This window comes from Schistocerca cancellata, chromosome 9, assembly GCF_023864275.1.
Source record: "Schistocerca cancellata isolate TAMUIC-IGC-003103 chromosome 9, iqSchCanc2.1, whole genome shotgun sequence".
NCBI lineage: Eukaryota > Metazoa > Arthropoda > Insecta > Orthoptera > Acrididae > Schistocerca > Schistocerca cancellata.
Window position 1 is genome coordinate 495057539 of NC_064634.1, and position 17106 is coordinate 495074644.

General features: G+C 43.1%; 1 protein-coding gene across 3 annotated transcripts in view; it reads left to right on the forward strand.

Moving 5' to 3' along the window:
* The window catches only part of LOC126100204 (microspherule protein 1), a 154531-nt gene extending 138468 nt beyond the window's left edge, over positions 1-16063 (forward strand). Inside the window, exon 11 of one of the 3 annotated variants that reach the window (XM_049910765.1) lies at positions 15404-16063. In XM_049910765.1, coding sequence (XP_049766722.1) covers positions 15404-15493 — 90 coding nt within the window. In that variant the 3' untranslated portion in view covers positions 15494-16063. The remainder of the gene's footprint in view (positions 1-15403) is intronic. The other 2 variants (XM_049910764.1, XM_049910766.1) reach the window with 2 other exon arrangements.
* The last annotated feature ends 1043 nt before the right edge of the window (positions 16064-17106 follow it).

Below are 17106 nucleotides of genomic sequence, written 5' to 3' on the forward strand. Positions count from 1 at the left end.
GACTGTCCTACATCATCTAGGTGCTAGTCGCCTAAATAAAGTTTTACATCAGGGTATATTGCATTTTGGAAAAAGAAAACTGGAAGCTATGGGTGAGGGCCCATGTAGAGGCCTGTCTGATGGTGTCTTGGAGCTGGCATTCATTCAGCAGATGCTACCAAGTGGAAGCTGCACCAAATGCAAAAATCATTGACATTCCATGCTGTGGTAACCAGAGACCCAACAGAAGTACAAGCCCATTGACAGCGGGGAGGAAGAGTGCAACACTTAAGACAGAACCCTGTGGGATACTGTTCTTCTGGATCCAATGGGTGCTGAGTGAAGTGCCAACTTGAACCTGGAAGAGCCGGTGGGATAAAACCTCGCAGATATAAATCAAAATGGGGACAAGAAAGCAATAGTAATGGCGGGTACCTGAATGTGATGGCACCAAGCTATGTCATATGACTTATGTAGGTCACAGAAGACAGCGGCAAGGTGCCAGCAGTTAGTAATAGCCTGTTGGACTGCTGTTTCCAATCCAAGTAAATGGTCAGTTGTAGATTGTCTTTCCCGGTAGCCACACTGATATGGGGGAAAAAGGTCCCGAGATTCGAGTACCCAACATAACTGAAAGATAACCATCCTCTCGAGTGTTTACGAAGTACACGGGTCAGGCTAATGGGCAGTAGCTGTCGAGAGACGTTGGGTTATTCCCAGTCTTAAGGACAGGGATAACCAGGCTGTCCTGCCATTGCGAGGAGAAGGCACCTGTGACCCAGATAAGGCTGAAAACAATGGGGCGGAGTTGCCTCTGGATAACATCAAATTTTGGATCATATGGTTGTGGTTAGAATCTGGGAATGCGACGTGTCATGTGAAGAGGTAAGAGCCTGCAAGAACTACCATTCAGTGGAGGGTTCATTATAGGATTCAGCTTGGTGAGGGTCGAAACAAAGAGGGGGGGGGGGTTATTCAGCTCAGCTTTTCTGCCAGAAAAAAGTAGCACAATAGGAACAAATGGTTCAAATGGCTCTGAGCACTATGGGACTAACATATGAGGTCATCAGCCCCTAGAACTTCGAACTACTTAAACCTAAATAACCCAAGGACATCACACACATCCATGCCCGAGGCAGGATTCCAACCTGCGACCGTAGCGGTCTTGGGGTTCCAGACTGAAGCACCTAGAACCGCTTGGCTACAGTGGCCCACACACTATAGGAACAGGATGCCAATGCTGACACAAAATGTGTTGCAAGGTGTTCTGCATGGACCGATGGATCAGTACACAGAGCACCCATCCTGTAGGATAAGATCTTGGACATCTGATTGTCGCTGGTGGCCCAGTTGGCTATGGAGCTTGGACCAAACCTGCAGTGGAGAGGCCTACATCCCCTGGGAGGAAACATAGCACTCCCAAGATTTCTTTCTACTCTGCTTAATAAGCACGGAGATGCTTAAAAGGGATATGATTGGCGACGTGTCATGTGAAGAGGTAAGAGCCTGCAAGAACTACCATTCAGTGGAGGGTTCATTATAGGATTCAGCTTGGTGAGGGTCGAAACAAAGAGGGGGGGGGGGGTTATTCAGCTCAGCTTTTCTGCCAGAAAAAAGTAGCACAATAGGAACAAATGGTTCAAATGGCTCTGAGCACTATGGGACTAACATATGAGGTCATCAGCCCCTAGAACTTCGAACTACTTAAACCTAAATAACCCAAGGACATCACACACATCCATGCCCGAGGCAGGATTCCAACCTGCGACCGTAGCGGTCTTGGGGTTCCAGACTGAAGCACCTAGAACCGCTTGGCTACAGTGGCCCACACACTATAGGAACAGGATGCCAATGCTGACACAAAATGTGTTGCAAGGTGTTCTGCATGGACCAATGGATCAGTACACAGAGCACCCATCCTGTAGGATAAGATCTTGGACATCTGATTGTCGCTGGTGGCCCAGTTGGCTATGGAGCTTGGACCAAACCTGCAGTGGAGAGGCCTACATCCCCTGGGAGGAAACATAGCACTCCCAAGATTTCTTTCTACTCTGCTTAATAAGCACGGAGATGCTTAAAAGGGATATGATTGGTCTCTGAAAGGTGTGATTTAAATCATTTATCAGGTAGTGACCAAGATAGGGAAGCCATGAGAGCAGAGAGAGGAGACTGTGTCATCAATAGCTGAGAAGGTGCCGTGAGCAACACTGAAGTGGGTAGGGGAACCATCACTGAGGAGACACAAATCAAAGTCTGTAATAAGTTGGTCAATTACAAGACCCCTACCCATCGAAGAGGCACTCGCTCACAGAGAGGGGTGTACACTAAAGTCCATGAGGAGGAGGTATGGGGGCTGAAGTTTATGTATTAAGGTAGGCAGGTCAACATAAGGAAGTGGCCTATCTGGAGGGAAGTAGACAATACAAATGGTGATTGCAGAGATCGTTTGCACTCTAACCACTACGGCTCCCATATTGGTATGAAGAACGGTCCAGTCACTAATGACACTGGTGCGAACCAAGGTGCAGACCCCTTCAGACACTATCCTGGAGCTGGCACGATTCTGACAGAATGCCCAATAACTGCGAAATGTTGGAGAGTGGTCATCATGGAAGTGCATTTCTTGAAGAAAAAAACAGAATGCAGAATAAGAGGAAACAAGTTTCTCTATTTCTGAGAGGTGATGGTAATACCCATTGCAATTCTACTGGATTATTGTGGCAAAAGTCCAGGTAAGACACAAAGAAGCCAAGGGGAGATCTTGTCAGTGGTGCCACTGATGAGGATGGGGTGACATCCATAAATAATGTCAGATTCAGGTTGTGAAGAGGGAGACAGCATGTCTGGGGCACCGGTCGGGAGGGGGGTCCTGGGACTTATGTTTCTACTTCTTCTTCTCGTTCTCCTTTCTTGGAAGTTGAGGAGGGCAGGGCACAGAGGGAGAGCACGCTTTTGTAAGATCCAGAACCGAAAGATAGCGGGTGACTTTGGTGTTCACTGACGGCGCATCCCATGACCGAGTTGTGGTGGCAGGCTTCCAGCCTGAGACGCTGTGGGAAGGGTCGTAGAGGGGGGGGAGGGGGGGTTGAGCCCCATGATGACCAGTGGGCACCAAAGAAGGGGGGGCACTTCTTCGGCCAGGGAGGGGAAGCTGTGCACAGAGGGGAGGGCATCGGAGAGAGGATGAGAGGGAGACAGAGAGAGACTGGGTTGGGGTAAGGAAGCTGTTGGAAGGCTGTACCACAGAGGCAAAAGTAGAAGATATCTACATTGGGTGGAGTTGATTGTATTTCTGGAGAGTCTCAGCATAAGATAGATGATACTGGGACTTGTACTGTTGGATCTTCTTTTCTTTCTTGTAAACTGGACAATCCGGTGAGCATGCAGAATGGCAGTCATGATAATTTACACACACAGGTGGTGGAACACAGGGGCTTCCCTCGCCGAGTGGGTGTCCGTGGTCACCACACAGTGTCCACCATACAGCAGGAATACATATTCTCAGAAACGCAAGCACCAAAAGCAACTCATGGATGATGGAGCATATGATTTTTATGTCACACCAGTAACATGTAATTTTTACCTTCCCTGGGAGGGGACCTCCCTTGAAAGTCAGAACAAAGGCGCCGATATCAGTGTAGCTGTCTTTACTACACTTCTGCACACGTCAAACACAATGAACGCCATGTCGCTCCAGTTTAGCCCAGAGTTCCCCATCAGTTAGAAGGATGAAGTCCTACAAAAAATGACTCCCTGGGTCATATTCAGAGACTGGTGAGGGGTAATAGACACTAGGACATTGCCTAGGTGATCAAAAGCACAAAGGGCTGCAGACTGAGTGGTAGAAGAAGCTTTGATCAACAGGGAGCCTAACCATATCTTGCTGAGAGACTCCACTCGCCAAACTTGTCCTCAATATTCCCCACAAAAAACAATGGCTTTGTGGCAGTGAATGTGTCCCCATCCATCCTGGTACAGACCAGGTAGTGGGAAAAGTGTTTCATCCCAAGATGGTGAATCCAGCCTTCCTCCCAGGGTGTAGCCAAGGAAGGGTACGCTGCAGGGTTGTACAAAGCTGCATTCAATGTTCCATTACCACTGGAAGAGACGGCCATTTGAGTACGGCCAGATTTTTGCAGCTAGATACACTTCACCAAGCAACTGCCCTGATACCACACATTCTGATAAGGGGCTCTCCCCATGGGTGCCACCCAACCATAGCAAGGGCCGTCTGGCACAGCACCTGTTGCCGAGAACTCCGATGCGTCAGGATGAGAAGCAACCCCTCTTTGGCATTCATGGGGGTGCAACAGCTCAGGTACCAGTAGTGTAGTGGTCCCTTTGTTGTCACAGGGCTCAGCCACATGGGCACATAACAGCCCCACTACACGGACTGGCAACACATGCTGGTGACCTAGCAGGGCACAGGGGGCTATGGCGAGGAAGGAAGAGGCTAAGGAATGGGGGAGAGAAATCCGTGATATAGACACTAGGGAGGGAGTTCTTCCCCAAATGGCTCTCACTAAAGACAAAAATTTTAGAAGCAGAGATCAAACCCCAACAGGGGACCAAAAACACCAGAAAGGATGGAAGAAAGTCAAGTGGAACAAAATCCCAAGGAATATAGGGAACTAGGTTGATATCCAGGTAGACATAAATAAAAGCACCAAGAGAGGAGAATGAGGGGGCAGCACGGATGGAGCCAGGATGGGAAGGGAAGGGCACGGTGAAGGAAATGCAGCCCGGGAAGGAAGAATGGGCTGCAATAGATTGTTGCCCGTGTGCGCTACGCATGAACTCGTGAAAGAACCGTGAACCCCCTGGAAAGGGAAGACAGGTGCCTCTTGACAGAAAGAGCAAAATGAGGACAGAGACAGAAAAGTGGGGGTGGGGAGAAATATTTAAGTGCAAGGGTTGGACACTGAAGCAGTGCTGTGGAAAATGACTAGGGTAATGGTATAGGTGTGGAACAGAGACGAGGAGAGGTTTGGGCCGTGGTGCTGGGTTTGCAAACACAGAAGATATACGGTCAGGACATTTTCCTAGTACAGAGTTCAAAGGCCTGCTCCACACTGACAGATTGATTACTTCGACAGCCAGTTTGTGCCAGTGTTATTTGGATTCTGCCTCCCAGCACCACCTCGGTGTTGGGAGGCAGAATCCAAATGACACTGGCACAAACTGGCTGTCGAAGTAATCAATCTGTCAGTGTGGAGCAGGCTGAGCAACCGGCATGTTGAGTCTGTGGTTAGCTACAATTTGGTGGATGCTATTCCTGCTGGTTAGTCATCATTCCCACGTAAAGAGTCGCATAGTAATTGCACCACAGGTGGATGTTTTTATATGCGGCCCTACTATTTACTTAAAACAATGGAAACTCCATGTAGGAATATCAACAATGTAGGAAAATATAGACTGCTACTTACCGTAAAGCAGATACACTAAGTTGCAGGCAGGCACAATTAAAAGTCACTTACACAAAGCTTTTGGGCACAGCCTTCATCAGCAAAAGGGAAACAGAGAAAAACACACCATTCATACATGCAAATAAGCACACCTATGCACGCATGACCGCCAACTCTGGCAGCTTAGGCTCACTGCCAACTCTGGTAGCTTAGGCCAGAATATTATTCTGATCTGAGCTGCTGGAGTTGGCGACCATGTGTGCATGAGGAGTGCTTATTTGTGTGTATGAATGGTGTGTGTTTCTCTGTTTCTCTTTTGCTGATGAAGGCTGTGCCCAAAAGCTTTGTGTAAGTCTTAACGGTGTCAACCTACTTTTTATTTGATAAGAAATATGCGTGGCTGGACAGCTGTCAAAATGCAGGTTGGGATGTTTTACACAAACAAAAATTTGTATGGAAGCTTCTGAAAGATGGTGATCAACATTTAGAAAAGTAGCTCACTGAGTTGAGAAGGACCAGCTGAAATGGGTTCCAAGGGAGGTATTAAGGTTCAGGAAGAAAACCAAAGACTTTCCTTCCCACAGATCCAGATCACAATCGACAGAACTTGAAAAGGGGGCAGGGGCAGGTTGGTTGTGGTTGGGGCATCTCTTCATGTTTTCGAGGTCTGGGACGCATGACCATTCCTCCATGCAAGGACCGCTCTTTTAGCCCTCTATTTTTCCAGTTTTTGTATTTAGCCTACCCTTTTATGCCTTCTACTGTCTGTGTTTTAACTTTCTCGCTTTATAGTGTGAACCCTCTGAATCCACCCATTTTTAGCAGGCCCTCTGTCTTACTCAAGTAAGTTTTGAATCGCAGGACTGATGAGCTTGTTGTTTAGTCCCATAACCCCCCCCCCCCAATCAATCAATCTATCTATCTATCAGGCACCTGCCTCTCTCTCTGTCACTGCCTCCCATTATCTCTTCCCCTTCATGTGGCCCATATGTTTTTCTTCCTCTGAGTTGCCACGTCAGTTCTATCCCTACACTCGTGTTAGCCTCAGAGATCACCCCTAATGGGGCACGGTTGTGAGAGCTGTGGGCAGACAAGTTGGGCACTTTTCTAGCTCCCATTTTACTGTGGAATGTAAAAATGTTCAGGAACTGTTGGCTTCTAGTGTAGGGTAGACTTTTATGCTTATGTATAAGAAACTCATTTTCAGTTGCCTGACTCCTCTGTGCTAATTTGGATGATCTGCTGGAAGTTTTAAATGACAGGTGACCACCTTACCAGTGCTCTGTGACCCACCTAACCACCAGTTGCCCTGGCAGTGCAAGTGCACGAATTCACTGATGGGCTACTGCTAATGCCATAGTACAGCTCTCCTGCCTGTTCCTTGTCTGAGGGGTGTCCACAACTCCTCGTGTTGTCGGGTTCACATGACGTCTGTCCCTTGGGTCTACCTGTTGAGAGCCTCTTTTGACAGGTCATTTTTGTCTTTTGAGTATAGGATGTAACAATGTAAGAAAGACTGATGGTTACTTACCGTAAAGATGACATGTTAAGCCGTAGACAAGCACAATTAAGACACTAGTTTTTGGCCGCAGCCTTTGTCAGGAAAAGAAAGAGAAACACACACCATTCCTTCACACATGCGTGACTGCCAACTCTGGCAACTCGGAAGGAAGGAAGGAAGGAGTGAAGATTTGGTTTAACGTCCTGTCGACATTGAGATCATTCAAGACAGTGCACAAGCTCAGATCATGTCAGAGATGAAGAAGGAAATTGGTTGTGCCGTTTGAAAGGAAACATCCCAGCATTTGGCTGGAGCGATGTAGTTAAATCATGGAAAACCTAAATTTGGATTGTCAGTCACAGGTTTGAAACATTGTCCTTCCGAATACGAGTCCATTGTGCTTACCACTGTGCCACCTTGCTCGGTTCTGGCAGCTCAGGCCACAAGTGTGTCTGTCTGCAAATTAACTGTTCCTTATGGTAAGTAGCAATCTTATCTTTTGCTTATATTGTTGACATTCCAACCTAGACCTCCCATTGTTTGAATATTTAGTAAGATTTGCTGCAAGTTTTGTCGATGACTTGCAAGTAGGCACTGTTGACTGCTGTTTGCTTGCAGGCAGCTTTTTACATTTTTCTGGTCATATCTCGGGTGCTGTTTTTCTTGTAAGTTTATTAGAATGATACACCAACTGGACAATCAGGACTTTTGAACTAGGCTGCCCCTTAAGCCTGGCTACATTAGGGAGGCATTCAGCTGTAAGTGAATCTCACCGTGCCTTTGAATTACTGTGGACTGCTCCACAGTGGAGTATTTTCAGTTACTGATGCGTGTAGGGAAGAGTCGTGCTTACATTTAGCAAAAATTCCCAATTACTACCAAATTATCTGCACTCAAAACAAACATTTTACAACCAAACAACTTTCCGTAGACCTATAGTGTGACAACTTTGCTAGGTGATGCTAGCCATTCCTGCTGCCTGCTAGCTGGCAGTCCCACATGCAGTCGAGCAGATGTTCGGTGAAACTTGCTCTGGGTGACGTGTACTGTAGTAGTTGTAGTGTTGCACTCACTAGCTGTGTGTGAAAAACCTCTGAATCCTACAGTACAGACAGCTGTTTTATTAGTTTACATGTGTACTCTGGGGATATCATGCCTCCAATGATAATCTGACCCTTCTGGAGGCATTACGTAATAGGCATTTTATTCGACCTATAGAAGGCCTACGGTGCTGCTCCGAGGCACAATATCCTCTTGCAGTTCCATCTGTGGGACTTTGGGGTAACTTCAAATGGAATACCTTTCTATGAGAGTGTGCTATTCCTCGAAGCAGAATTTTAAATGTATCCCTGTTTTAGTTGCTATAAATTGTACAATTCTCACAATAGGGGATACTGTCTAGTGCTGCTTATTTTTCAACAAGTTTTCAATTTTCTACTCTTCCTCCAGCCTCGCAGTATCAAACTGAGATTGCAAGTAAAACTAATAAATGTTGAACAATGGTATCAAATTTTCAAGTGAAAAATGTTTGATTGTAAACATTGTATTTTTAATCTTCTTCATCTTAAATTGAGGGACACCTCTTTAGAGAATTTGCGAGGTTTCAAGTCCTCACTTCTGATGATCACCTTACCTCATTACCACACCTGATAGACCAGAAACTACTATATGTCAAAGCACCAACATTTTAAAGCACATTAACCTCAAAATGCTGAGCAGGTAAGGAACATAACGACTTCAGTTTAATTTGGCCTCAGTTATAGTTGTACATTGTACAGGCCTTCTTGCCCCTCCTTCCTGAAAACATTTGACGTGGTCCACAGTCATACTGGCGCCAGTCACATTAACGTTAATTTGCAGTGCTGTAGCTGCAAGAATACCGTTTTCCGTAGTCTCCTTTATGGTTGTTGTTGTTGTTGTTATTGTTGTTGTTGTTGTTGTTGTTGTCGTCTTCAGTCCTGAGACTGGTTTGATGCAGCTCTCCATGCTACTCTATCCTGTGCAAGCTTCTTCATGTCCCAGCATGTACTACTGCCTACTTCCTTCGGAATCTGCTTAGTGTATTCATCTCTTGGTCTCCCTCTACGATTTTTACCCTCCATGCTGCCCTCCAATACTAAATTGGTGATCCCTCGATGTCTCAGAACATGTCCTGCCAACCGATTCCTTCTTCTAGTCAAGTTGTGCCACAAGCTCCTCTTCTCCCCAATTCTATTCAATACCTCCTCATTAGTTATGTGATCAACCCATCTAATCTTCAGCATTCTTCTGTAGCACCACATTTCGAAAGCTTCTATTCTCTTCTTGTCTAAGCTATTTATCGTCCACGTTTCACTTCCATACATGGCTACACTCCATACAAATACCTTGAGAAACGGCTTCCTGACACTTAAATCAATACTTGATGTTAACAAATTTCTCTTCTTAAGAAACGCTTTCCTTGCCATTGTCAGTCTACATTTTATATCCTCTCTACTTCGACCATCATCAGTTATTTTGCTCCCCAAATAGCAAAACTCCTTTACTACTTTAAGTGTCTCATTTCCTAATCTAATTCCCTCAGCATCACCCGACTTAATTTGACTACATTCCATTATCCTCGTTTTGCTTTTGTTGATGTTCATCTTATACCCTCCTTTCAAGACACTGTCCATTCCGTTCAACTGCTCTTCCAAGTCCTTTGCTGTCTCTGACAGAATTACAATGTCATCGGCAAACCTCAAAGTTTTTATTTCTTCTCCATGGATTTTAATACCTACTCCGAACTTTTCTTTTGTTTCCTTTATTGCTTGCTCAATATACAGATTGAATAACATCGGGGATAGGCTACAACCCTGTTACACTCCCTTCCCCACCACTGCTTCCCTTTCATACCCCTCAATTCTTATAACTGCAATCTGGTTTCTGTACAAATTGTAAATAGCCTTTTGCTCCCTGTATTTTACCCCTGCCACCTTCAGAATTAGAAAGAGAGTATTCCAATCAACATTGTCAAAAGCTTTCTCTAAGTCTCCAAATGCTAGAAACGTAGGTTTGCGTTTCCTTAATCTTTTTTCTAAGATAAGTCATAGGGTCAGTATTTCCTCACGTGTTCCAACATTTCTATGGAGTCCAAACTGATCTTCCCCGAAGTCGGCTTCTGTAAGTTTTTCCATTCGCGTGTAAAGAATTCGCGTTAGTATTTTGCAGCTGTGACTTATTAAACTGATAGTTCGGTAATTTTCACATCTGTCAACAGCTGCTTTCTTTGGGATTGGGATTATTATATTCTTCTTGAAGTCGGAGGGTATTTTGCCTGTTTCATACATCTTGCTCACCAGTTGGTAGAGTTTTGTCAGGACTGGTTCTCCCAAGGCCGCCAGTAGTTCCAGTGGAATGTTGTCTACTCCGGGGGCCTTGTTTCAACTCAGGTCTTTCAGTGCTCTGTCAAACTCTTCACGCAATATCGTATCTCCCATTTCATCTTCATCTACATCCTCTTCCATTTCCATAATATTGTCCTCAAGTGCATCGCCCTTGTATAGAGCCTCTATATACTCCTTCCACCTTTCTGCTTTCCCTTCTTTGCTTAGAACTGGGTTTCCATCTGAGCTCTTGATATTCATGCAAGCGGTTCTCTTTTCTCCAAAGGTCTCTTTAATTTTCCTGTAGGCAGTATCTATCTTGCCCCTAGTGAGATAAGCCTCTACATCCTTACATTTGTCCTCTAGCCATCCCTGCATAGTCATTTTGCACTTCCTGTCGATCTCATTTTTGAGACGTTTGTATTCCTTTTTGCCTGCTTCATTTACTGCATTTTTATATTTTCTCCTTTCATCAATTAAATTCAATATTTCTTCTGTTACCCAAGGATTTCTACTAGCCCTCGTCTTTTTACCTACTTGATCCTCTGCTGCCTTCACTACATCATCTCTCAAAGCTAACCATTCTTCTTCTACTGTATTTCTTTCCCCCATTCCTGTCAATTGTTCCCTTATGCTCTCCCTGAAACTCTCTACAACCTCTGGTTCTTTCAGTTCATCCAGGTCCCATCTCCTTAAATTCCCACCTTTTTGCAGTTTCTTCAGTTTTAATCTACAGGTCATAACCAATAGATTGTGGTAAGAGTCAACATCTGCCCCTGGAAATGTCTTACAATTTAAAACCTGGTTCCTAAATCTCTGTCTTGCCATTATATAATCTATCTGATACCTTTTAGTATCTCCAGGGTTCTTCCATGTATACATCCTTCTTTCATGATTCTTAAACCAAGTGTTAGCTATGATTAAGTTATGCTCTGTGCAAAATTCTACCAGGCGACTTCCTCTTTAATTTCTTAGCCCCAATCCATATTCACCTACTATGTTTCCTTCTCTCCCTTTTCCTACTGACGAATTCCAGGCACCCATGACTATTAAATTTTCGTCTCCCTTCACTACCTGAATAATTTCTTTTATCTCATCATACATTTCATCAATTTCTTCGTCATCTGCAGAGATAGTTGGCATATAAACTTGTACTACTGTAGTAGGCGTGGGCTTCGTGTCTATCTTGGCCACAATAATGCATTCACTATGCTGTTTGTAGTAACTGACCCGTACACCTATTTTTTTTTTTTTTTTTTTTTTTTTTTTTCATTATAAACCTACTCCTGCATTACCCCTATTTGATTTTGTATTTATAACCCTGTATTCACCTGACCAGAAGTCTTGTACCTCCTGCCACCGAACTTCACTAATTCCCACTATATCTAACTTAAACCTATCCATTTCCGTTTTTAAATTTTCTGACCTACCTGCCCGATTAAGGAATGTGACATTCCACGCCCCGATCCGTACAACGCCAGTTTTCTTTCTCCTGATAACAACGTCCTCTTGAGTAGTCCCCGCCCGAAGATCCGAATGGGGGACTATTTTACCTCCAGAATATTTTACCCAAGAGGACGCCATCATCATTTAATCATACAGTTAAGATGCATGCCCTCGGGAAAAATTACAGCTGTAGTTTCCCCTTGCTTTCAGCCGTTCGCAGTACCAGAATAGCAAGGCCATTTTGGTTAGTGTTACAAGGCCAGATCAGTCAATCATCCAGACGGTCGCCCCTGCAACTACTGAAAAGGCTGCTGCCCCTCTTCAGGAACCACGCATTTGTCTGGCCTCTCAACAGATACCCCTCCGTTGTGGTTGCACCTACGGTACGGCTATCTGTATCGTTGAGGCACGCAAGCCTCCCCCCCAACGGCAAGGTCCATGGTTCATAGGGGGGTCCTTTATGGTATGACACACAAATAAAATTACTTAGATGTTAGAAAAATATACCTTCCTTCTATTATAACCATACTTAGATGTTAGTATAGACTACTATTGCACTCTCTCCCATGCCCTGATAGAAGAACGTGGCAATAACCATTTCTCACTAACACAGCCCTTAGGAATTCATTTAAATAAATACCTTTTAGAAACAGACTTTTACACCACAGTTCGGTCATTTTCCCTGCCCATGCCTTCAGGATCCACCAGCCAGACAGTTTACAACTTGGATGAGTGAGTGTGTAATCTTAAAGGCACTGGAGTAGAGATGGTGTCATTGAGGGAGGAATTTCCTCATGTGCTGTACCAAATTCATCCACAACTGGGTTAACAGATGTACTTAGCAAACAAAGTGATCACATGCTTCAGGATATCCTTCAGCTACAAATACAAAGGACATGCTGTGATTCAGGATAATGAGAAAAGCTGACATAGCGGCTGAGAAACCTTGACAAGAATATACAGCTTAAAATTGTGGCATCACATTGTGAGACAGTGCCTAACTCGTGTGGGTTGGAGGATGAGTGGCAGAAGTAACAGAGTTCAAGCTCCTATCAGGGAAACTTCGGTGGTCACATACCTTCTCCTGTTCTCACATTTTCTGGGGACTGCACTGTCCTTGGCTTTCCTAGTTACGTCTTGCAGTATCACGAAACTGATCGACCTACTTCTGAATTGTGCGCTGTTCTGGTACTCTTCCATGTCTCTGAATGCTGAATTGCTGTCGAAAGTTCCGCTGTGTAGCAACCACACTGTATTTTGAAATACTCTTGAGTCACAAAAGTGTGATGCATCATGATCCGATGGGTCATTGTAACTAAAATGATGTCCTTCCTACAATACACTACCTGCCCGGTTTTATCCTCACTGAAGGGGCCATATGAGCTGTCAACAATTGACAGCTGTAGATTTTTTTTTTTTTTTGAACCCTGTATTAGGTTAAAAATTTCAATGTGTTGCAGATTAGCCGGCTCATTTTTTATTTTAAATAGTCCTTTAAACCTTTGACTATGTAATTTCTTAAGATAGTATGTGTGTGCAGGGGGAGGGGTGGGGGAGGCTTTTAGAAAGATACTTCTTTGTTTATTAGTGAAAACCTTCATATTTTTAATCACAATAGCAGAAGGCCAGTTTAGAATGGCTGCTAAAAACCTATACGTCAAGCCTGTATAACAGTTCAGAACATTGCCAGTCTCTTGAGCACCATGTCCCTCTTTTTGTAATTGCAAAATATTTAATTATTAGAATTTTAACACTTGTTTGCATGTTTCATTATCATCTTTGTCAGTTCTGTCACAAATTTTCCCCACACATTGATAATTAATTTGGTAATGTTAACTGCAAGCTGTTGTGCTGTTTGGGAAGACATTTTCTGTGACTGTTTTCCACATCTCCACAGTGGATTAATGATGTGCATTGCTTGAACTAGAACACGATTATGCCCATAAATTAATCGTGTGCGTGTTTAAATTCCCAATACAGACCTTTGTCTGAACATGTAGTCACGCAAGTTCACTGCACCTGATGTATACAAAATTTGACTGAAAGGTATCTATTGTTGCTCTTACTAAGTCTTGTGTCCATGGATGTATTCAATGCACAAAATATTTGATTGGTGCTCTGTCCATGCCAGAAGCCAGATTTGTATGATATCTACTTTTGTTTAACATAGGGCCTTAAAACGTTCGGGAAATACTGGCCCGCATTACACTTCTCAGCATTACAGGAAGTTACAAAGCAATACTTGAGAGGGCTAACTGCAGCAGTTACTAATTTTGTCATGTGACTACCAGAGGTAGTCATAAAGGTGTAGTTAACATCTCTAAAAAGAGTTACAAATTAATTTATTGTTGATCAGATGCCAGTAAAAAGGAAATTTTTGTATGTATGTGTGTGCATTTGTGGTAATTGGCTCCTCTAGTGGCATGCTCTGGTGCTTTGCCACTGGTGCAGGAATTTTATTGTTTACTAGAAGTGAAAAGGTATACCTGAAGAAAGGTAACTTCATTTTTGCAAGTCACATGACAAAATTAGTTGGCATACTTTCTGGCAGATTTTCTGCATTGTTTAGGCAGTTAATATGGGCTAATTTTTCCCATACCATTGTTGTGAGTATTTAGGGCTAGCAGCACACAAATCAGATATCACGAGGAAGGGAGAAAAAACAAATAAAATTGATTCGGATATGGCCATAGCACCTGGCAGTATGTCATGCACTGAAAACGTCCCTGGGCATACACCATACATAGTAAGAGCAGCAATAGAAGCACCATAAACCGTTTGTTGTCTTGCACCTTAAACTTGTGTACAGCAGTTGGGAAACTGGTATACAGTTGGGAAACTGAGTGGTTGGAAGTTAGAAACAAGAAACTGCAGTCACGCAGATGGACCATTCAGGGTGGTAGACTTTGTGCCAACCACATCTGTGGAAGGAAGTACTGCTCTCCAGACCATGCATAGTTCATTGCCCACAAATGTATGGTTTTCTCCTGCAGTGGGAAGATCCACTCTTGTGTAAAGTGCCACTTTCAGTTCAGCGTGTTTTGGCTACATGTGGTTTTGTTTAGTGACATTAGGACAAACCTAAGTTTGGCTGGAGATTTGCCCACCATCCTCGCTGACACCGATACCAGTGTACTACAGATTTTGAAATTTTGTCAGTCCTCATCCCTAAAGTGCTGAGGAGGGAAGATCAGCTTGCTCTCAAGGGATAGCATCCCCAGGCTGAATAGCATTTTTATTAAATGGATTTTAGTGTAATAGTTTTTATAATTTCTAGTGTACTCTCATGCATTATAAGCAACTCTGCCTGTGGAGAAAATCTTCATCCTCCCAGGCCAGTGGCATGTTGACACTTCATAAGGACTCCGATGATGATGCTATTGAATACCTCCCATCCAACAACGTGACTACGTGTTGAGATAAAGTTTTGTATTGAGAATTCAGTCAAGCATAAAATTAATTTACAAGCGATAGCTTCGTAAATAATGTACAGTGATTATTTAACTGTTATGCCTGAAATAAAGATTCAAGGTAATCATGTGTAATTGTGACAGAAACAAGTGACTGTTGTTTAAATTATCATCTGGATGATAACAAAATAATATTAAACAATAGGGAAAAGCGTTTTCTTCTCTCTCTCGTTTTTTTTTAATGACCAGTATGTGGAAACTGGTCTTGAAATTTGCCTTGAAATGTCACATTAAGAATTGACAATTTTTTTGTTGCAGATTGCGGGTCTTCGCTTCATCTTCCTTGTTAACCAGGAGCTGATCAATGTGATTCGCCATGAAGCAGCTAGACTCAATCTCCAGCCATAATATATCCTCTTTTTGTGGCAATTTTGTGTGTGTGTGTGTGTGTGTGTGTGTGTGTGTGTGTGTGTGTGTGTGAGTGTGTGAGAGAGAGAGAGAGAGAGAGAGAGAGAGAGAGAGAGAGAGAGTGCGCAATTATTGTATTTTAAAAGCTTAAAAGCAGACTTTCATAAGCTATATAGAATTTACTACTCAGTCAGTGGTATGAAAACTCAGGTCTCAAATGCTAATTTAATGCCCATGTACAAGTATTATTCTTAATTTAGTTATTTTACAAATTTTCTTCTCAAAAAATCATTTAATGCTAAATATCTCATGGAGGGGAATACAAATGTAAACAATACTTTTCTCTGGTGAATGGTGGAATTTTTCTTACCTTTGCCAGTACAAGACTAAAAACTGTGAGAGATTTTATTTTCTGTTTGTTGTCTTAATACAGCATTTTGAGCGTTTACAATTTAATTTAGTAGTTACACTGAATATGTGATTTTTCATTGCTCATGTTCTGTTTTTGAAAGACAATAGTTCATCTCAATAAATTGATTATTGGTCAATGTGAAAAATTGATGTTAAAAAGTTTATTGGCACCATCGTATAGGCTACTATCGAAACTGAGAGTTAATAAATCTGCCACAGATAAAGCTCCTGTAGGACATTTATCATTTAATTTCTTCTGAGAAAAATGAAAGCAGACTTAACTCTGAAAAGAGCCTTAAAATTTGTTGGCTAACTGAATGAGAGGAATGTTGATTAAACAGAATGTGAAATGAGAGACTGAAATTGACATTGCTTACTATTATTAATGGGGGTCTGTAATTACCTGCTGACAGCATCGAGTAGAATTTTGCTGGTAACTACCAAAAGACTTTTTTTGTTTTCAGCTGTACTTAGACATTTCAAAATGTTCTAAAAATGAATCACTATCAGAATGACATTAAATTTGAGCCGAATGTTATTGAAGAATGGGGAAGCATTGTGGAAAATAACAATAATTATCATTAAAATTATAATAACAACAATGTAGGAAAAAATAGATTACTATTTACCATAAAGTAAGTAGCAATCTATCTTTTGCTAAATTTTATAAACATAAGCCTCTGCAGCCATTGTCACAGTCGATAAAAAGAAAACTACCCTGAAGAAGGCCACCTGCAATAGTGACCGAAACGTCTGTAGCTTTACATATTGACAATGCAGTCACATCCCCTTGCGGGTCCAGGGGTTAGAAGAGGCCTGAGGAATTCCTGCCTGTTGTAAGAAGCAGTTAAAAGGAGTCTCTCACATTTCGGCCTTTATGTGATTGTCCCCAGTAGGGTTTGACCTTCATTTTTCCAAATTGTCCCAAAGAGCAAGCCAATTGAGGAAGGGTGCCTTACATGGTGCATCGTGCACTGAGACCATCCAAATTTTTAATCATCATGGCTTTGCAGTTCTGCCTATTCTCCATCTCTTGGGGGAGGACACCTTCCTGGGTGCGTTTTCTTCCATCCACTATGCAGTGTCATTTTCCATGCCAACGGTGACCCTGGATACTTTTGCAACTCATATCCGGCTCGGTAGCCAGTCTGTTGTGGTGGGACCGCCATGTACCCTGTTGGTTGTAGCCCCCCTGGGTACAC